This window comes from Rhinolophus sinicus, linkage group LG07 (genome assembly GCF_036562045.2).
Source record: "Rhinolophus sinicus isolate RSC01 linkage group LG07, ASM3656204v1, whole genome shotgun sequence".
In the NCBI taxonomy this organism is placed as follows: Eukaryota; Metazoa; Chordata; class Mammalia; order Chiroptera; family Rhinolophidae; genus Rhinolophus; species Rhinolophus sinicus.
The window spans coordinates 47,769,222-47,791,631 of record NC_133757.1 but is presented as its reverse complement, the minus strand read 5'-3'; the positions used below and the strand labels follow the sequence as shown (position 1 = coordinate 47,791,631).

General features: G+C 42.9%; 1 protein-coding gene across 1 annotated transcript in view; it reads right to left on the bottom strand.

Moving 5' to 3' along the window:
• Positions 1 to 22,410, bottom strand: part of MACROH2A2 (macroH2A.2 histone) — a 63,968-nt gene that overhangs the window by 24,184 nt on the left and 17,374 nt on the right. Inside the window, exon 2 of the mRNA XM_019712459.2 lies at positions 16,049 to 16,279. Coding sequence (XP_019568018.1) covers positions 16,049 to 16,220 — 172 coding nt within the window. The 5' untranslated portion in view covers positions 16,221 to 16,279. The remainder of the gene's footprint in view (positions 1 to 16,048; positions 16,280 to 22,410) is intronic.

Here is a 22,410-nt window from a genome sequence, read left to right as displayed (position 1 = left end):
TATGTGGTCCTCTGATGTTTTTGCTGAGCCCATAACCATAGGAAGGAATGAAGACAGTATTTCCCAACCTCCCTTGTTGATAAGTGTGGTCATGTGACTAAGTTCTGGCCAATGAAAGGCAAGCAGTTATGTTGTATGGTACTTCTGGAAAGTGTCCATCTATGAAGCGACCATGCCCTTCTTTCCTTTCTACTGGCCAACTGAGGACATAATGGCTGTAATTTGAGCAGCCATCTTTGACCAAGAGGGAGAAGTTGTGGATGATAGAGCAACAAGATAGATGGAACTGTAGTCTCTTATGACTGTGGAGCCTCCTTACCAACTTGAACTGTTTTCTATAGATTGCTTTTGTATGAGAGAGAAATAAACTCTCTTGTTTAAGCCACTGTCAGCAGAAGTTAATCCTGACCGAAACAGAACCCTAACATAGGATCTGAGCTTCTTTCAGTGTACAGACAGAGGGCCATGTCTGAAGAGAACAGTCATGTAGGTAAAGTCTGTTTTGGGGTCCCACTGAGACCCCTTTCATCAAGTTTCCCTTTACTTGATGCCCCAGAACCCTCTTGTCCTAAAGGAAAGTGAATGTGAAGAACTGACTTATATTATAAGAAAGGTATGTTATCCCTCTAAGCATGGCTCCAAGTTTAACAAATATGTCATTTGGTAAATGTGAAAGAACTGATAGAAAGGAATTTTCCTAAAACTACTTCACATGCTATCAAAATATTTGCATCAAATTTTTTTTTTAAATCTATAGAATTGGTTTATACCATCTGTAGGCTTTCCCCTTCCTCTTCTGTGTTATTTTGTTACTTTTCTTTCTTCCTCACTTTTAGAAGGATGCTCTGCTAAATTGAAATTTTCTGCCTTCAAAAGTATGAATGAGTCTATAAAGAAAAATTCCTTCTCTTAGAAAGCTGGAGGCAATGTGCCAATGAGTTGTCTCACTAACATGTGGGGGGAAAAGTACGTGTATGTGCATGTGTGCATAAATTTGTTGTGTGTACACAGGCGTGTGTGTGCACACAGGCATGTGTGTGTGTATGTGTGTGTTGGGGGATTTGCTGCTACAATGGCATAAATACTAAACCTTAAAATTAACAGGCAATTCTGTATGGCTTTATAATCAACCTAATTTCAAACAAAATAGCACATGAAATTGCCATCATTCATAAAATCTATGGCGATAAAATAAAAACTTGGCATAAATATGCCACATTAACTAAGCAAATGTAATTAACAAAAAATTAGAATAAAATAAGCATTACAGTTAAATATTTATATGGTATTTCCATAATGAAAAGTGCTAAATCACTGCAAATTCATCTCACAACATACTTTCCAGGTTATTAAGCAATGAATATTGCGTTTACCAACAATTCATTTATGCAGTGGTCGTGTTTTCTGAATCAAAGATTGCGGCACTGTCATTTGAGAAGTGAGAGCATACTTGTTGGGACAGTGGGATGGAATATTTGAAATTAATGCCATATTAAACAATCTGATTTGCTGCATTCAGACTGCTGCCCAACCCTTTCTTTTTCTTAAAAAGTGTACCGGTCAAAAAAGAATGTAGTGGGGCGGCTGGCTGGCTCAGTTGGTTAGAGTGCAAGCTCTGAACAACAGGGTTGCCGGTTCGATTCCTACATGGGCCAGTGAGCTGCGCCCTCCACAAGTAGATTGAAGACGAGCTGCTGCTGAACTGATGGCGACTGGATGACTCAGTTAGTTAGAATGTGAGCTCTTAACAACAAGGGTGCTGGTTCAATTCCCGGATGGGATGGTGGGCTGCGCCCCCTGCAACTAAGATTGAAAAATGGTGACTGGACTTGGAGCTGAGCTGTGCCCTCTACAACTAGATTGAAGGACAACAACTTGGAGCTGATGGGCCCTGGAAAAACACACTGTTCCCCAATATTCCCCAATAAAAAAAAGGAATGTAGTTATAAAGCTTTCACTTTATGACTCTAAGTTAAAATGTGCAGCTACCCATTGTGCAAAATAAAAAGGAGTTTCCTGCACCTACTCATCTCAGAGGTCCCACGCTTGGGAGGAAGGCACACTTCACTCATCCCTTTTTCTAGATGGGTCTGGGTGCAAGGAGTCTCCCGATTTTAAGCTTCTGAACAATCTAATTTAATTTAGCATCTAGGACCATCACTCTCCTGCCTCTGTCACCTGCATTTAGAGGAAGAGGTTAAGCATCCTCCCAAGTTCATTAAATTAGCCGTCAGCATGGGAGGCAGGGCTAATGGGAAGCCCTACCTGCTTGGAGCCTTCAGGAAGCCCCTGAAAATCAGGTTATTTTCAGCTTGACATTCAGATGCACAACATGGGATTCACAGATGGAGCATCTGCCAGAATCAAATGCAGCTCAGGAGGAGACTAAAGGCAGCGATTCAGCAGGTGGCACAAAGCGGAGCGCGAGGTGAGGCGTGTGGGTGACTGGGCTCCCGGACTGGCCCTTCCAAAATCAGTTATAAGAGAGAAAACCTTGGTCACGTGCTCTAGTGCAACAGCAGAGGTAGAGCTTTCTTTTTTCTTGTTTTTAAGGAGAAAATCTTCTTAATAACACACAGTGGAAAATCTAGACCATGGAGTTCTTTGTTGGATGTTTAATCTGAACTTTCCTCGGGACAGAGATGTCACCATATAAATGTTTGAAATAACGTTTACCATTATTAATATTTTCAAATGCTGTTCACATGCACTATACAATAAGCATTAGCATTAAATATTTATATGGCATTTCTATAATAAAAAGTGCTAAACCACTGCAAATTCACTCTTATACCATCTTTTCCAGGTTATAGTTGCTACATTCTTGAGTGATTTTATTGATCTTGGGAACTAAAGTATCCTACTGGCAATCAATAGGAAAAGTGGATTTATATAACACTGCAAATTTTGTGGGAAGATCATTATTCTGCTAAGTGGTGGAGACTTCCACGGAAGTTCATAAACTTCCACAGTAAACCTCTCAATTCTTGGAAGTCTCACTTCCAGCAATAGTCACCATCTGGAATGCAGCTGACTGACAGTAAAAAGAATGATTTCTGTAGTCAAAAGGGATGTTGGAAGGCTCACCATGCACATTACTTTGGAAGCGCCTGTGTCCTCTCATTTCATACACAATCTAAACCCACACCGGATATCCAGCCCCCAGCAGATGGGATACACCACATTAAATGGAGGTTTGGAAGAGAGGGCATGGAGTAGCCTCTCCTTCAAGACTGTCTCCTTCCCCGGCCCCTTCCTGCCTGCTCATTTCCCACTAGGTGACGGCATCCATGGGGCTCTGTCTGGGCCCTTTGCTCTGCTCAGGCCATGTAGTCTTCTGGTGGAAACCCATCCAGTTATGGCTCCCGCTTCCAAACACCTGCCCATGTGGTCAGATCTTCACCTTCAGCTCTGCCATGATGTCACCTGGAACGCCTCACTTGAGTGTTCCACAAGTAAATCAAACTCATATCACCAAATCCAAGTCACCTCCTCCCCAAACCTGCTCCTCCCATTGACCTTGGGATTGGCAGCTCCATCCACACACAGACCCAGGAGTCATTTCCTACCCCTTCCTCTCCCTCTCATGTCCTGGCCTTATCGATGTCACACACCTTTGCCCCTTTTCTCCCAGCTTGTTGCCATGACCCCAGTTAAGGCTCTCTTCTCTTTCAGCCCAGCCCAGATAATTGTAATGGCTGTCTAAATGATTTCCTTGCCCCCAGTTTTGTCCTCCTCCAGATCCATGCAACAAGGCCTCTGCTAGCCCATAGGTGCCTTTGTGCAGATTAGAAAAAGATGCCCCTTCCTCAAGACACTACTTTCCTGATTTCTTTAAAACAAGACCCTTTACTGCCATCTGCTGGAAATGCTCATAATAAATGTACAGTTCTTTGAGGTCCATGGTGTGAATGACACTCCCTTAAATGTGTGTCCTTGTGCAGTGTACAACCTGCACAACCAGACATGTGGCCTGGGCTGCCAAAGTAATCTTTTAAAAAACACAAAGGTAATAATATCACTACACTAGATTAAAAAAATGCTTGGTGTTAAATAGATAGACCTAATTGTCTGGAAATGATGGGTTTCAGTGTTACACAATGATTTCATAAAGTGCTCTGAAATTCAACACTGGTTTAAGACCTATTTGTCCTGTCAGTTAAAAATATATAACAAAACACTTTCTCACCAAAAAAAATAGTAAATTATTCATTCTCAGTATCTTACATTTACGTTATATCTTTTGTTGATAGACACAAAATTCTCTTCCAGAATTTGGAGCTTGCTTTTGCAGTCAGTCCTTTTTTCCTTCCTTACATACATTGGAGATGTGAACTGGGCTAAACATTTGGGTTGTTTCCATTTTTTGGCTATTGTGCATAATGCTTTATGAATATTTGTATATAAGTATCTGTTTCAGTATCTGAGTTCAGTTCTTTTGGGCATATATCTAGGAGTAGAATTGCTGGGTCATATAATTCTTTTACGTTTTTGAGGAACCATGAAACTGTTTTCCACAGTGACTACACTATTTTACTTTCTCACCAGCAATGCACAAGGTTCCAATTTCTCCACATCCTTGTCAACACTTCATTTAAAAAAAAAAAATTGTTTTATTTTTCAATTACAGTTGACATATGTTAGTTTCAGGTATACCACACAGTGATTAGACATTTATATAACTTAAGAAGTGATCACCCCGAAGATCTAGTACACACCTGACACCATACATACTTATTACAATATTATTGACTATTTTCCTTATGCTGTACTTTACATCCTATGACTATTTTGTAACTACCAATTTGTACTTTTTAAAAAGATTTTTTATTAAAAAACATAGCTCACACACTGTATCAGTTTCAGGTGTACACCACAGTTGTTCATTTATATGCATAAAGAAGTGACCACCATAAGTCCAGCAACCACCTGACACCGTACCACGTTGTCATAATGTTACTGACTATGCTCCCTATGCTGTACATCACATCCCCATGGCTTATTTATTTTATACCTGGAAATTTGAACCAATTATTCCCCTTTTTAAATTTTTCAATTACGTTAATATTCAATATTATTTTAATATTAATTTCAGGGGTACAGCATAGTGGCTTGACATTTATATAATTTAAGAAGTGATCCCCTTGACTAGACTAGTACTCACCTGGCTCTATACATAGTTATTACCATATCATTGATTATATTTCCTATGCTTTACTTTACAACCTCATGACAATTTGTATATTTTCTAACTACCAATTCGTACTTATTAATCCCTTGACCTTTTTCACCGTGCCCTCCAACCTCCTCCCACCTATTACCTCAATAAATCTAGTATCCATTTGACACCATACAGAGTTGTTCCAATATATATATTTTTAATTTATTTTTAAAAATTTATTGGGGTGACAATTGTTAGTAAAATTACATAGATTTCAGGTGTACAATTCTGTATTACATCCTCTATAAATCCCATTGTGTGTTCACCACCGAGTCAGTTCTCCTTCCATCACCATATATTTGATCCCCCTTACCCTCATCTCCCACCCCCGAGTTGTTCCAATATTATTGACTATTTTCCTTATACTATACCCTACATCCCCATGACTACTGTATAACAACCAATTTGTACTTCTGAATCCCTTCCCCTTTTTCACCTACATGCCCCCAAACACCCCTCCCATCTGGCAACCATCAAAATGTTCTCTGTATCTATGAATCTGTTTCTGTTTTGTTTGTTCATTTTGTTCTTTAGGTTCCAATTATAAGCAAAATCACATTCCATCCGTCTTTCTCCGTCTTACACTCCACTCAGCACAATACCCTCCAGGTCCATCCATGCCGCCACAGATGGCAAGAACCCATTCCCTTCACGGCCGAGCAATATTCCATTGTGTATATGTACCACCTCCTCTTTATCCAGTCATCCATTGATGGACACTCAGGTTGCCTCTATATCTTGGCCATTGTAAACAATGCTGCAATGACCATATGGATACTTGGTTTCCCTTGAAGTACTGTTTTGGGTTTCTTTGGATAAATACCCAGAAATGGTATTACTGTGTTCTTCTTTGTTTTAAGTCTTATTTTGTCAGGTATGAGTATTGCTATTCCAGTTTTCTTTTTTTTTTTTTTTCATTTTCATGAAATAACATTTTCCATCCCTTTATTTTCTGTGTGTGTCTTTCAATCTAAAGTGAGTCTCTTATAGGCATATATATATAAGGGTCTTGTTTTCTTATCTATTCATCCCTCCTATGTCTTTTGATTGGAGAAGTTAATCCATTTACATTGAAAGTAATTGTTGATAGATATGTAGTTATTGCCATTTTATTATTCATAATTTTGATTTTTTTCTTTTATCTTAAAGAAGTCCCTCTAACATTCCTTGTAATACTGGTTTGGTGATGAACTTCTTTAGCTTTCTCTCGTCTGGGAAGCTCTTTATCTGTCCTTCAATTTTAAATGATAATGTTGCTAGGTAGAGTACACTTGGTTGTAGGTCCTTTGAATATTTCATCACTTTGAATATTTCCTGCCAATCCCTCTAGTCTGCAAAGTGTTGTTGAGAAATCAGCTGGCCATCTTATGGGGAGCTCCCTTTAAGTTACTAGTTGCCTTTCTCTAGTTGCTTTTAGGATTCTCTTTTTAACCTTTGCCATTTTGATTATAATGTGTCTTGGTGTGGGTCTGTTTGTTTTTTATCTTTTTTTGGACTCTCTGTGCTGTCTGGGCTTGTATGTCTATTTCCTTCACCAAGTTAGGAAAATTTTCAGTCATTTCTTTGAATAGGCTCTCAATCCCTTGCTTTTTCTCTTCTCCTTCTGGTACCCCTATGATGCAAATGTCATTAAGCTTGATGTTGTCCCAGAGGTCTTTTAAGCTATCCTCATTTAAAAAAAAATTCTTTTTTTCTTTTGCTGTGCTGATTGGTATATTTTCTGCTACCTTGTCTTCCAAATCACTGATTCAACCCTCTGCTTCATCTAGTCTGCTGCTGATTCCTTCTAGTGCATTCTTCATTTCAGTTATTGTATTCTTCACTTCTGACTGGTTCTTTTTTAAGGTTTTTATGTCCTTTTTTATCCTTGCTATTATATCTCTCTGTTGAAGTTCTCACTAAGTTCCTTGAGCATCCTTAGAACCACTGTTTTGAACGCTGTCTCTGGTAGGTAGGTTGTCTCCATATCATTTAGCTCTTTCTCTGGAGTTTCTTCCTGTTCTTTCGTTTGGGACATATTTCTTTATTTCCTCATTTTGACTGCCTCCCTGTGTTTGTTTCTATGTATTGGGTAGATCTGCTATGTCTCTAAGTCTTGGCCGGGTGGACTCACGTAGGTGCCCTGTGGGACCTGGCACAGTCTTCCTTGTCACCTGCTCCGGGAGCTCCAGGAGGGTCCCTTGTGTGGGTTGTGTGGGCCCTCTTGTTATAGTTGAGCCTTGATTGCTATTGGCACGTTAGTGGGTGGGAATGACCCTCAGGCTGACTGGCTGTGTGGTTTGGCCACGTCCATAGCTTACAGGCTGCTGTGCATGGGGTTTACCCCCAAGAAGCAGGATTCATTGACCCCAGGAAACTCTGGTGCCTGTTGAGACTGTCCTTTATGTGTGCCACTTGTGGGGCTAATTTGGTAGTGCTCTGCTGTGATCTGAAGCCAACCTCCTAGCATGTTGTTTCTGGGGCCTCTTGGGAGGGGCTTTGGTGCAGGCCCAGATCACTCATTGCCTGTAACTGGCCAGGGACTACCTAGTAGGAGCTATGAAGCAACCTGAAATTTTTCACTGCCTGTGCCAAAGTTGGAGGCGCATGGGAGAGGCCACTCTGTGAACCGAGGATGGCTGCCACCAGTACAGGGCCTGGGGTAGCTCTGCAAAAAGCCAGGACACACTGAGGCCTGCTGTCACCTGCCAGCTACTTTAACACGTTGCGTATGGCGGGGTTTAAATCCCTCATACCCCTCTGTTCCGGCAGGTTTTTAAAAGAAACTACTTTAAAATGCACTCTTCTCTTTAAACTATAAATGCTTCTATGTCATTTACTATTTTTCTATGAAATTTTTTAAGGATTTACTCACCTATGATGTTAGTAATCCCTCCTGGTGTGATACTGCAGAAAGCAGCTTCCTTTGTGCAGTGGGACACGGCAAAAATTGCATATGTACCGAGTTTCACTTCTCACTTTTTTTGATGCGCACACTTTACACACCCGTGTGTGATATTTTTTCTTTCCTCTTCCCACTATGGGCTCCAGATGATGCGTGGCCAAATCTCCCGTTAGATATTAACGAAACACAAATAATTCAATAAAATATGCAAAGTAAAAAGAGTCAACAGTAAAAACGAGAATTCTCGTTATCCGTCCTTAACACGTGGCTCAGAAAAAAACGAAGATTCTCGTGATCCGTACACAACGTGTTAAGGTTCAGCCACTGATAATGCCTCATGCAATACTTGAGTTGGGTGAGGCAGGATCTCAGGTAGTCACTATAGTGGGAAGGGTTGTGGTCACCAGGTTAATGTAGACTCTGGTTTGGTGCCAGCGCTGAGCTTGGAGCTCTTCAGCAAAAGTCTCAAAGCATGTCAAGACCAGTCGCCGCCTGCCTAGGGGCCCGTGGACTCTGATAGTCTTCCAAAAAAGAGTGCAATGTGGGAAGGGCTGGCTGCTTGTGGAGAAAGTGCCTTCAGCTATGCTGAGTTGGGTGGCATGGGGTCCCAGCTGAGTCAGCAGGGTGGAACAGCAGAGCTCACCAGGCCATTCAGATTCAGATTTGGTCGGTGGGGGCAGGCTCAACATAGAAAAAATGGCACCTGCCTGTTGGCTGTACGTGAGGCGGACCCTACACAGGGAGAATCCCAACTGTCCTCCAGACTTCACTTGAAGCCATACCTCAGTCTGCCCCACACATGCCTCTGATGCCACCTGAGTCACGGTCCCTCTGCTGGAGCCCAGAGTGAGTACCTACAAGTGAGTGAGTCTGTGCCCAGGTCCTTTAAGAGGACGGCTGCATTTCCCGCAGCCTGGTCAGTTGGAATCCCCACTGTTTTACACAGGCAGATGTTGTGGGAGCTTCTTTTCCTGGCACCAGTATTCTGTGCTGGGGATGTTGGTGTGTGGGGGAACCTCTGTGGCCGAGATATCCATCTTGATTCTCAACCTCCACACAGAGGTTTGGGGCCAGCCTGTTTTGCGTCTCTGCCCGTCCTACCAGTCTCAATGTGGTTTCTTCTTTATATCCTTAGTTATAAAACTGTTCAGCTAGACTTCAGATGGTTCTGCAAGTTGACTGTTCTATAATTTAGTTGTAATTTTAATGTGCTCATGGAAGGAAGCAGGCACAGTGTTTACTCTGCCATTTTGGATCTCCCACCCAATTTGTACTTTTTAATCCCTTCAACTTTTTTTCACCCTGTTCCCTAACCCTCCTCCAGTCTATCGCCCTGATAAATGTAGTACCCATCTGACACCATACATAGTTATTGCAGTATTATTGACTATATTCCTTATGCTATATCCCACACCTCATGACTATTTTGTAACTACCAATTTGTACTTTTTTTTTCATTGGGGAACAGTGTGTTTCTCCAGGGCCCATCAGTGCCATGTCTAGTTGTGGAGGGCGCAGCTCGGTTCCAAGTCCAGTCGCCGTTTTTCAATCTTAGTTGCAGGGGGCACAGCCCACCATCCCATGTGGGAATTGAACCAGCAACCTTGTTGTTGAGAGCTGGCACTCTAACTGAGTGCCCCTCCGGCAGCTCAGTGGCAGCTTGTTGTCTTCAATCTAGTTGTGGAGGGCGCAGCTCACTGGCCCATGTGGGAATCAAACTGGCAACTCTTATTGTTAAGAGCTTGTGCTCTAACCAGCTGAGCCATCCGGCCGCCCCCAATTTGTACTTCTTAATCCTTCCCCATTTTTCACCCACCCCCTCAAACCCCCTCCCATCTGCAACCATCAAAATGTTCTGTGTCTACGAGTGTGTTTCTGCATTGTTTGTTTATTTATTTCATTCTTTAGATTCCACATATAAGTGAAATCACATTGCATCTGTCTATAGCTGTCTGACATATTTCACTCAGCAGAATACCCTCCAGGTCCATCCATGCCGCTGCAGATGGAAAGAACCCATTCCTTTCCATGGTCAAGCAATATTCCATTGTATATATGTACCGCCTCCTCTTTATCCATTCATCCATTGATGGACACATCTTGGCCATTGTAAATAATGCTGCAATGAACATATGGATGCACAGGTCCCCTCGAAGTAGTGTTTTGGATTTTTTTGGATAAATGCCCAGAAGTGGGATTCCTCGGTCCAACAAAGGCTTGTTGTAGCCTTTGTTTTAAAGTCTATTTTGTCTGGTATAAGTATTGCTACCCCAGCATTTTTTTCCCCAATTCCATTTTCACAAAACAACTTTTTTGATCTCTTTACTTTCAGTGTGTGTCTTTCAATGTGAAGTGAGTCTCTTGTAGGCAACATATTATGGGTTTTGTTTTCCTTTTTAAAAAATTTTTATTGGTGAATATTGGGGAACTGTGTTTTTCCAGGACTCATCAGCTCCAAGTCATTGTCTTCAATCTAGTTGTGGAGGGCGCAGCTCACTGGCCCATGTGGGAATCGAACCGTGTTATGAGCACTGCGCTCTAACCACTGAGTGAACTGGCTGCCCACCGGTGGCTCAGCTCCAAGCTCAAGGCGTTGTTTCTCACTGGCCCATGTGGTACTCCAACCAGCGATCTTGGTGTTATGAGCACTGTGCTCTAACCATTGGGCCAACTGGCTGCCCAGGGTTTTGTTTTCTTATCCATTAATCCACCCTTTGTTTTTGATTGGAGCATTTAATCCATTTACATTTAAAGTGATTGTTGATAGATATGTAGTTATTGCCATTTTATTATTCCTATTTTTGATTTTTTTTTTCCCATCTTAAAGAAGTCTCTCTAACATTTCTTATAATACTGGTTTGGTGGTGATGGACTCCTTTAGCTTTTTCTCATCTGGGAAGCTCTTTATCTGTCCTTCAATTCTGATATCTGAAATGATAACTTTGCTGGGTAGAGTAATCATGGTTACTCTAATCATGGTAAGTCCTTGCTCTTCATCACTTTGAATATTTCCTACCAATCCCTTCTGGCCTGCAAAGTTTCTGTCAAGAAATCAGCTGACAATCTTATGGGAGCTCCCTTATGAGTTACTAGTTGCCTCACTTACTGCCATGGCCTTTACTATAGTTTGCCCAAGATACCTGCATCTGTAGCTCCAGCCAACATCTCCCTCCTTGGTTCCACACACGTCTAGTAGGTCTTCACTCAATTACAGCAATAGTTGCATGAACCAAATTGCTACCATGTGCTTGGAGTGGTGCTAAGCACTTTTCGTGCATTATCTTATGTAATCCTCAATGACACCATAAGAGTAAAGCAACATGCCTAGTTCTTAGCTGCTAAGTGGGAGAGCCAGAATCCAGCATCCCTAACCACTCTGCCCGCTGGGGCATCTTGTAGACACTCAAACCCTTCAGGTCCCAAACCAAGCCTCTCATCCTGTGTCCTATTTCTCTTGCACTGTGTCCTGCTTCAGCTCCAGGTGCCATTCTCCACACACCAGCTGCTTTCCTCTCTTCTCTTCTTCTTGGCTGGACTCCTTATATAAATTCTCCATCCTCTTGTCTCCAAGTCCACATCTCCACTCCTCAACCCACGTAGCTTGGTTTGAAAGGAAGTAGCCAGCCCGAGGCTTAAGATTCATGCCATCCATGATGCCCCTTCCCCCTTATCCATTCCATTATTAAGCAAAGCTGACTCTACCCTCCAAATAGCTCCCAAATTTGTCCATTTCTTCTCATCATCCTCACTATGCAACCCTAGTCCTGGCCACTGTCAGTTCTCAAAAGTGACACTAAAACAGACACACTGGTTTCCTGGACACTGATCTTACTTCCTGAGAACAGTTCTCCACCTAAAGCCCCAGTGATGCCCCTAGAATGCCACCTCCTCTCTTCAGTGCCTTCCCCTGGCGTGTGTGCAAAATGTATACATTATCATTGTGGCCCTCAAGGACCCCCCCCTCCTACCCCATCTCATTCCCCCCCACCCTACCCCAGCCCAGCCATTTCCCAGCTTGTTCCAGGCACACGGAACTTCCTCTGGTTTCTGGTAGAGGCTACACACTTCCTCTAAACTTTGGGTCTTCACCCTTGTTCTTCCCCAACCTGACAATCTTCCCCTAGCTCAACTCCTCCATCTGAATCTAATTAATTCCTACTAATCCCTACTCTGGCTGCCCACCAGAATCACTTGGGAGAGCTTTTAAAAACCCTGATGCCCAGAACATACCCCAGAATCTCTGGGGGTGAGACCCAGGCATCAGGATTTTAAATCAATCAATTTTAAAAAAGCCAGGATTGAGAACCTGGTTTAGGTCTTAAGCACCCAGCTTTACATTAGGAAGCCTCCCCTGCCCCCTGTCCCCACTTCCCAAAGCTCGTCAAGCTTCCCTGATCAACATGCAGGTTGTCTTATTGTGATGTATTTAGTGCTTGTCCAACTGCTAGAATGCAAGCCTAGCGAAGGCAGGACTATGTCTGTCTGTTTTCCATTGTGTCTGCAAGGCCTAGTCCAAAGGAGAAACTCAGTCAGCATTTGTGTTGTGAATGTTGAAGGTCATTTCAAGGGTGTCAGGAGGCTTTCACATTTTGGACATCCTTTCCTAAATAAAACCAATTGATGACTCCTCCTCAAAAAAAAAAAAAAAAAAAAAAAAAAAAGAAGAAGAAGAAGAAAGAAAGAAAGAAAAAGAAAAAAGAAACAACTGACAAAAATCCCCTCTGTACTTATTCAATAATGATTCAATCCTTTGGCTTTGGCTTAACACTCCTTATCTCATTAAAATGCAAATATATCCCAAAATACAATACCTTAATGGAATTAGTCATTATACTTTGCCCTGAATGATGTCATCAGCTCTTAATAGAAGAGAGACAAGAAGCATTACTATTTATTTCGTGCATCCCAGGGACCAGAAATTTTTCACACCTGAAGCTCTAGAAATGCCCAAAGCTTAGAGAGATTCAGGAATCAGCCCAAGGTAGCAGAGCTGGTAAATGATGAACAGATTTAAACTGACATCTAACTAAGCCTGTGCTCTCTCAACTCCAGCCTGAGTTTGGAGGGGAGAAAAAGCACGAAAAGAAGGGAAGTCACACAGGGAAGGCAGGCCTGCGCCTCAGAAGACCAAACGTCGCCTTCTCTATTTGACCCAGGAGGGTGCTGGAGGCTGGCACTGCAGTTGGTGTATTAATGGCAATAGCATCCTCCTAGGTGCTCATCTTCTCTTCTATGTCATGTGCAACCCATTAGCAAATCCTGTTGGCTTTGCCTTCGAAACATATCGGTACTCGGACCACCTCTTGGTGCCTTCACTGCCCACTCGCCAACCACATGCCTTTCACCGGATCTCTGCAATTGCCTTCCAGCTGCTTTCCCTGCTTCTGCCTTGTACCCCTCGCCCCCAGGGTCAGATCACTTCCACCTCTGCTCAAGACCCTCCAGAGCTCCCATCAGCCCATTTTCCCTTGGGCTTCATTTACAGTCCAAGCCCCCTTCCCCAGCTCCAGCCCTCTGGCCCCACTGCTGTTGCCCTAACACTCCTCGCGTCTGTCTTCCCTGGGCCTGGGGTGTCAGCCCCCACATATCCACAGGCCCGCTCCCTGGCGTCCTTCAGATGCCACCCCTTCAGGGGGACTTTCCTGGACCGGCACCATTTACAACTCCCCTCGCCTCTCTTCCCCATTTCCTGGAATACACTGTTGTCCCTTCCTGCTGTCTTTGTCCCTCAGCACTCGGCGCCGCCCGATGCACCCCATTCGCTCCACTTAGCTGCTGCCCGTTTCTCCCGTCGGGAGTGCATTCTGCTTGAGAGTGAGGACTCCTCTCTGCCTGGGTCGTATATCAGCATCTAGAACAACACCTGGCATGTGCTAGGTGTTCAGTAACCATTTGTTGAGTGAATGGAGGATTCTGAGAAATCAATTTGAGAAACAGGGTGATGCTCTACTTTGGGGTACTGTAATTCCTTCAAGTAAAAGCGTGACGTGCAGGCTGTAGTAGGCATTGCGGTGGTGGTGGGGGCTCTAATCCAACACAAATTACAAATCATATCAATGGTGCAATCCTATTACCAGGACTGCCATGTACACTGACACGTACGTACTTAATAAATATTTGTTGAATGAATAGGGAAACGTAAGCTTTTACCTGAACCAAAGACAAACAGATGCCAATGATTAAAAAGGCCACATTTTGTTGTATTATGCATGAAATTTAGGCTTTTGCGAAGTGGAGGCACAGGAAGCACTGAATTATTTTGATCGTACAAACATTATAACGGGGCAGTGTAGTGTAGCAGAAAGCACACAGCTTGCAGTCGAAGGACTTCAGGGAACCCTATCTCCCCACTTGGAGGCTGCAGATCTCTGGGCTGCCCAGTGTTTTCCCGTCTCAGGGGGTGATAGTGACCTAACAGGTTGTTTTAAAGCTTCATTCACCACCTTTCTCAAAGTCCTTCCTCTCCATCCTGGAGCCAGCAGATTTTCCCAATAGATTCCTGGGTTCTACCCTAGACTCAGTGAATAAGACGACCAGAGGAGGGGTGCAGCCAGGAGCCTGCATGCAAACAAGCATTTCCCGAGCCTTTGGGCCTGTGCTAGGAGATGGGTACCACCCTGCTCCTCGGGCGCGCCCTGGGACAGCAGCATCAGCATGACCTGGGAGCACGTTAGAAATGCAGAGTCTCAGGTCCCACCCCAGACCTTGTCAACAAGGTCCCTAAGTGATCCCTACTTTGAAAAGCACTGCTCTATCACACGGATTAAATCGACTTTCAGAGCCCTCCAGCCCTTCTCTCCAACCTCCTAAACGATCCTCCTAAAAAACTTTTAGCCCAGGAACAAGCCTTTCATTTCACAATAAGGGACAGGCGTAAGGTGCTGAGTTCTGCCTGACAGAGGTCCAGGGGCAGAAGGTTTCCACTGGTGGATCAAGCAAACCTTTCACTAATAACGGTGCTTGGGTGAGCGACGGGGGAACAAAAGGGCAGAATAGGACTGAGCATTGAAAAAGGAAGAGATTGCTCGAGGGAGAAGCAGGAGGAAGAGAGTGACCGGGCACAGAAACTGGGTCCAGCCCTACCACACTTGGGGTGTTCGTGCTACGGGGGACTCGCTTCTGAGTAGACAGTTTGGGGAGGTTTGCTTTTTTCCCAGTGGACTTCCCAAGGGATTTATCTCTGGTGTCTGGAGTTTTGTTAACCTTGGGCAAAGTCGGAGACATTGCTGCTCATGGCTGAAATGGCCCGTTCAATGAAGTAATCACACATATTTACATATTTGTATATATGGATATATATTTTAAAAGCATACTTGAAATTTTAAAGTATGGTTTCCATTTAACTATGCCATAGAACAAGAACCAAAAATCTAAATAGAAAGTTACTCAAATAGATAAAGAACACACACAGCAAAAATCTCCTTTTAGTAAAAAAATAATTTTAACAACCAAGATGGGAAACTATTTCCTAGGTACCCACTGTGCACAGAGAATCACCTCTGTAAAGGAGAACCAACCGAAGATGCTTTTGATGCTCAGGCCAGCGTTACTTCCGGACAGAGTTCTAGTTTTAATACACCAGGATAATCGATGTTTAATGAAGGCTTTGAGAGAAAGTGAAGACACCCTTTTACAAAACGAATAGCAACTCCCATGGTCCCCATAGTTCCTCTTCTTCAGGGACCTAGGTTTTTACATATTACATCTGCCTAAGGGAAGACACACCTTATTAGGGGCTGGCCTGGAAAAGCCACTTTACGTGGGTCTCTTCCTCCCATGTTGATCATCTGTCCTTCTTATGCCCCTTTCTCTCCTGAAAGCCTGCAGATATTGATTTTAGCCAAGCAGGCAAGATGAAACCCAGTTACCACCCACTGCAGCCTTGTGACAACACCCCTCCCAGCCTGTGTGAGAGGGACCCAGGGGAGGGTGGTTCACACTACCTGCCAGGTACTCGATGACGGCCGCCATGTACACGGGAGCACCCACGCTGATCCGGTACTTGAACGTTCCTTTCTTCAGGTAACGCATCAGCCTCCCCACTGGGAAGATGACACCTGCCCTGGCTGAACGGGACAGCTTGGACATTTTCTTCTTCCCACTCCGGCCCGACATCTTGCCTCAGTTTCCCTCTCAGCTTGCTGACACAGTGGCCTCCCGGCACTAACGCAGTACTGAAAAAGAAAGAAGACAGGGTGAGGAAGTGCGGCTGGCAAACATCTTGGGACAGTGGTATGGCCCTTGAGCAGCGTGTGAAAGCCTGAGAGCCTCGTGGAGGCAGCTGAGACTTGTCGGCCCCCGTAGGGTGCTGCAGGCAAGGAGGTGGCCTGGGGTCTTTGCAGGCCATCGGCAGGCCTACCCACAAACATCTCCTCACCCCATCAAGCCAGCCCAGTCTCAATAGGAGAGGCCAAAGAAACTATCACTAGAGAGAGAAGTCATGGTTCTGTAGTCAGCTGAACAGTGGCTTCCAAAGATGTCCACCTCATCACCGCCAGAACCATCTGTGAATGTGTCAGCTTACAGGGCAAAAGGGATTTTGCAGATGTGATTAAATTCAGGATCCTGAGATGGAGAGATCATCCAGGATTATCTGGGTGGGTCTAATATAATTGCAAAGGTCCTTATAAGGAGGAGATCAGAGCAGTAATATGACTACTGTTTCCACGAAAATAAGACCGGGTCTTATATTAAGGTTTGCTCCAAAAGACGCATTCGGATTTATGTTCAGGGGATGTTCTCCTGAAAAAGCATGCTAGGGCTTATTTTCCGGTTAGGTCTTATTTTTGGGGAAATACAGTAAAGGAAATGAACACTCCCTTGAGAGTCTCCAGAAGGAACCAGCCCTGCCATCTTCATTTTAGCCCAGTGAAACTGATTGTGGACTTCTGACCTCCAGACTATAAGAGAATAAATTTGTGTTGTTTTTTTAAATGTATTTTAAGTGTGCTTTTCCAGGACCCCTCAGCTCCAAGTCAAGTAGTTGTTTCAATCTACCTGTGGAGGGCGTAGCTCACAGTGGCCCATGTGGGGATTGAACTGGCAACCTTGTTGTTAAGAGCCAAGCTCTAACAAACTGAGCTAACCCACTGCCCAATTTGTATTGTTTTAAGCCACTAAATTTGGGGGTAATCTGTTATAGCAGCAACAAGAAAACTAACATGATTCCTCTTTTCTCTGATTTGCTTCTGCCTGTTTTAATACATAGTATTTTGTTATTATGGCCATGCCTATTATGATAGGACAGCTCATGGCTGAGTGCATTTCTCAAATGGAAACACTGTTCTAAATTTCCAATAATGTAGCATTCCTAAAAACAGAAACATGCCAGAAGAGGCAGTTTTATTGACTACCGTGTTTTGCCCGAAAATAAGACCTAACCGGAAAATAAGCCCCTAGCATGATTTTTTCAGGAGGACATCCCCTGAACATAAGCCCAAATGCGTCTTTTGGAGCAAGAATTAATCTAAGACCCGGTCTTATTTTTGGGGAAACACGATATGCTAATGCACAGTAACCAAACATAGCAAATAAAAAGCCAGAATGCAACCCAAGCTTCTGCTCCTTGGAATGTGGAATTCAGGTTGATGTGGGGGAGAAAGTTCAGAATCAGCGTGAAGAGGTGACCTCAAAACAGTGCACTGAGAAGCATGTATATAAGTCATTGTTATTTCAAGAAGCTATCTTCTGTGTGAAGATAAAATAATTACATGCTTCTGAAAAAGTCTCTGAAAGGCTAAAACTAATTCAGAGAATTGTAACAGAGCTTAACAATTGGTTGAGGGAGTAGTGTGTTGGTTGAGGGAATATTGTGACCAAAAAATGGAATATAATTCAGAACAAATGAAAGCAAAGGACTAAGGACAAACAAGCAGGACCAAAGAAAAGGAACCAGAAAATTTCTAGGAACTGTGTTAATGAATCAAGATTCTCTGCCCCAAAGGCAACAGTGGTCATTTCATTTGTGGATGGAAAATGAGAAAGTAAAAAATAAGCTGAAATTTGTTCTACCTGTTGAGGCAGCCATCTCAAATTTTGGCTAGATCAGCTTATCAACACACAAAATGGCAATGAAAAGGCCTAGGAAAGGGGCTAAAATAAAAGGATGATGGAAGACAGTGCTAAATGAATGCATGACTAACATGAAAGATACAAAACTGGGATTTATTTACTCTGGGTGGAAGAATGAACACAGAGTTCAATTTTCCAAAGTATCTGCTTATTATGACTGAGGAGTTTTATATAAAACTATGGAATTAGCAACAAACCCTATTCTCAAAACTCTTATTCCCAAGGTGAAGGAAGTGAGTTGTAAGCATTTTATGACATACTTCACATACATTAAGTTTCGTTTTCTCTTTCTTTCTTCCTTCCTTTCCTTTCTTTGTTTCCTTCTTCTTTCCCTTCCTTCCTTCCTTCCTTTTTTAAGGAGGGCACAGCTCACAGTGGCCCATGCAGGGATCGAACCTGCAACCTTGGTGTTATTAGCACCACACTCTATCCAACTGAGCTAACTGGCCATCCCACATACGTTAATTTTAAATGCTTATACATACTTACTATGCTCCCATCTTATGTATTGTTTTGCCACCAAAAGATCTCGGTATATGAGTACATCAAAGTTAAGTGCAAGCAAAGATGAGCAAATAGCCTTAGATACGATCTCTTTCTCAGTAAGGCACAGGGATAAAACAATATCACTGTTTTCAGAATTTCAACGTTTTCTGTGTTCCCACCGTCTGAGGCTGCTAACTCTCATAAATCTACTTACAGATGTCCTTTCTTGGAGGAAGCAAGCAACGGCATAGTAGGATTATCACCATCAATTTACTATGTTCAGGAAACGTAGATCAGTTATCAGCGAACGTCCTAAGTACCTGTTTTTGGTCATCACTGTCTCAGGGTACAGGGGACACATAAAGGACTGTGAAATGGCCCTTGTCCTCGGAGATAGCTACACAGCACGTGGTTTGCTAGCTGGTGGTGGTGTTCAAAATGGAGGTGGCTCCCGGTATAGTGGAAAGAGCCCAGGACCGGGAACAGGAAGCCCTGGGCATGGGCTCATTTCTATGCAACTAGTGATGTGAGCTCTGAGTGCCATTGGTGTGGGACTCGTGGGTGAAACAGAGAAGGGGCTAATTGATCCTGAAGGTCCTCTGGTCTTCAACAGCCCAACTTTTTCAACTTTCAAATGGTTCTGGAAAAGAAGTTTAGTCTCTTTAAGAAATGCGTTCTAAAGTGTTAATAGCCTGTGCAGGTTCATAAAGATGTATTAGTATTGGTGACTCCACTAAGCCAATTATGTGCTTTTTTCAATTACTGGTACGTGGAGGAAGGGGGGCAGATTAGTAAGTCTGGTTGCCAAGGAAACCACCTAAAAAAACCATCAGAAGGTGGACATGCCCTGTGGATATGATGCATGCTGGATGGTCATGACTTCTCCCAACAGAGAGAACCATGTGCAGAGTACAAATGACGTAAGGGCAGGACCCCTCATTCCCCCTTCCCCATTTTCCTTAAATGCAAATAGCCAGAAAATGAGTAGATGTACAGGATAGAGCCACCTAGAGACTTTACCAGTGTCAGCCAAGAGGAGTCACAAATCTCCTTAAAAATTGGACATTTGGACAGGCAGTAGAAGAAAAAAAAGTAGCTGCAGGGCTTTAATCCCTAAAACACTCATGAAGGTAATAAAATAGTCAAGAAAGGAAAACCCAGTTTAGATCCAATAGAGAAACATACTAGCTGAATATTGTAAAATGTAGGGATCACCCCAGACACAGTATTTTACAACAAGGCTTTATTTTTTGGCTTCAAGACTTACCTCTAGGTTAGGACGTCAGACAAAGCTGAAGGTGCAGTCCATTTGTGACTGACTATTGTATGTGCTTTACTAGGACTTTGTTACCTGAGTAGCCCATCATGTCAGGCACTGTGTTGAGTTTAAGCAGTTGGCACCTAACTCTTGGGTGCCAGGGGCTGGGAGGCCCCTGTAAATTGTAAGAACCAGAAAACATCCAGGACTCCCTAGGGAAGCAAGGAGAAGGCCTGATGGGAGCTCACGTATCCCACCCACTGGAACTCATAGATGGAAGTGCTGCCTCTCACCTCCTGGAACCACTTGAGTGAAGACCCTGCCCTCTCTAGACCACCACGCTCCCTAGTCTGTGCTGGACTCTGCCTGGAGTTTAAGAAATTATAACCCCTGACTCCCTTCTTTCCCAGGCCACCCTTGCCCCTGACTGTCCATTCTTGGAAAGTCAGGAGATAAAAACTTGGATGAGTTTTTATCTACTTCTGTGAAAGTGAATCTGTGAAGGGCTTCTCATACAAGGTGAAAACTATTACAATGTGAAATGTGTTTCAATCAAACTAGTATTTAAATATTTACATTTATTTACCTTCTGCTCTAAACCAAATTTTGCTCTAATTAAGCAAGTTAAGGACTCTAGTACATTATGTTTGTTTACATGTTTGAAGAAAGGATATGATCTTCAAGTGTTTGTAGACATTATGTGGGGGCTCCGTGGAGGTCATAAGGCCATGCTTAGGTGGCTCTATCTTTCAGGCGGCTCTGGGGTTCTTAAGAGGAATTGGGAACCTCTTCAGATACAACCTACGTCTGCAATATACCTGTCCTTTCATATCTGAAAGGCCATGAATTACCAAGGTATGAAGTCTCGTAATTATTTGCAAAGTGAGTGGGAGAGTTTTAAGCATTTGAACAGTGGGGGACAGGAAAATAAAACTCAAAACTCAGGGAAGAAGTGGGGAGAAGACAGGCTGCCTGCTCATTCCATTTCACCTCCAGGAGCAGAGCAGTTGGAACCACAAAATTAGCTTTGTGTGTCTGGGGAAGAGGGCGTATTCCGGCTCCATTATTTTAGGATGTAGTTCTATGATTGCGTTTTAAGTCCATAAAGACACTGAGGAGTTTGAGTTTACAGATACCACAATATTAAATTGAAGTACTGACTGAGACATAGGCAATAAACTCACACCAGCCTATTCAAATAACGACTGGATTTCATTGATCAAAAGACCTTTTTTTTTTTAAAGAAAGGTTCTGTGCGACAAATTTTTTTTTAAACTTTTATTTATTTGTGTTTTTCCAGGATCCATCAGCTCCAAGTCAAGTAGTTGTTTCAATCTAGTTGTGGAGGGTGCAGCTCACAGTGGCCCATGTGGGGATCGAACCAGCAATCTTGCTGTTAAGAGCACTTTGCTCTAACCAACTGAGCTTACTGGCCGCCCCTATGATTTTTTTTTAAACATTTTACTGTCTCCAGAAATCAGTATGCATCTGAAAATCTATGACATCATAGATTCAATGATAGTAGTTATGGAGCACTTATTTATTTTTAATAATTTTTTACTTTTCAATTACAGTTGACATACAATATTACGTTAGTTTCAGGTGAACAACATAGTGATTAGACATTTATATAACTTACAAAGTGATCACCCCGATATATCTAGTACCCATCTGACACCACACACAGTTATTACAATATTATTGACTATATTCCCTATGCTGTACTTTACATTCCCATGACTATTTTATGACTACCAATTTGTCCTTCTTAATCCCTCCCCACTTTTACCCATTCCCCCAGCCCCCCTACCATCTATGAGTTTGTTTCTGTTTTGCTTGTTCATTTATTTTGTTCTTTAGATTCCATGTATATGTGAAATCATACAGCATTTGTCTTTCTCTGACTTACTCCACTCAGCACAATACCCTCTAGGTCCATCCATGTTGTTGCAGATGGCAAGATTTCATTCTTTTTTATGGCTGAGTAACATTCCATTATGTATATATGTGCCACCTCCTCTTTATCCAGTCGTCCATTGATGAACACCCAGGCTGCCTCCACAGCTTGGCCATTGTAAACAATGCTGCAATGACCATATGGATGCACAGGTCCTTTTGAAGTAGTGTGTGGGTTTCTTCAAATACCCAGAAGTGGGATTAATGGGTCCTTCTTTGTCTCGTGATAGCCTTTGTTTTAAAGTCTATTTTGTCTGGAATAAGTATTGGTACCCCAGATTTTCTGTTTGTTTCCATTTTCCTGAAGTATCTTTTCCATCCCTTTACTTTCAGTCTGTGTGTCTTTTGATCTGAAGTGAGTCTCTCGTAGGCAGCATATGTAAAGGTTTTTTTCTTATCCATTCAGCTATGTTTTTGATTGGAGCATTTAATCCACTTACATTAAAAGCAATTGTGCATAGATATGTAGTTATTGCCGTTTTATTATTCCTATTTTTGATGTTTTTTAATTCTTAAATAAGTCCCTTTAACAAT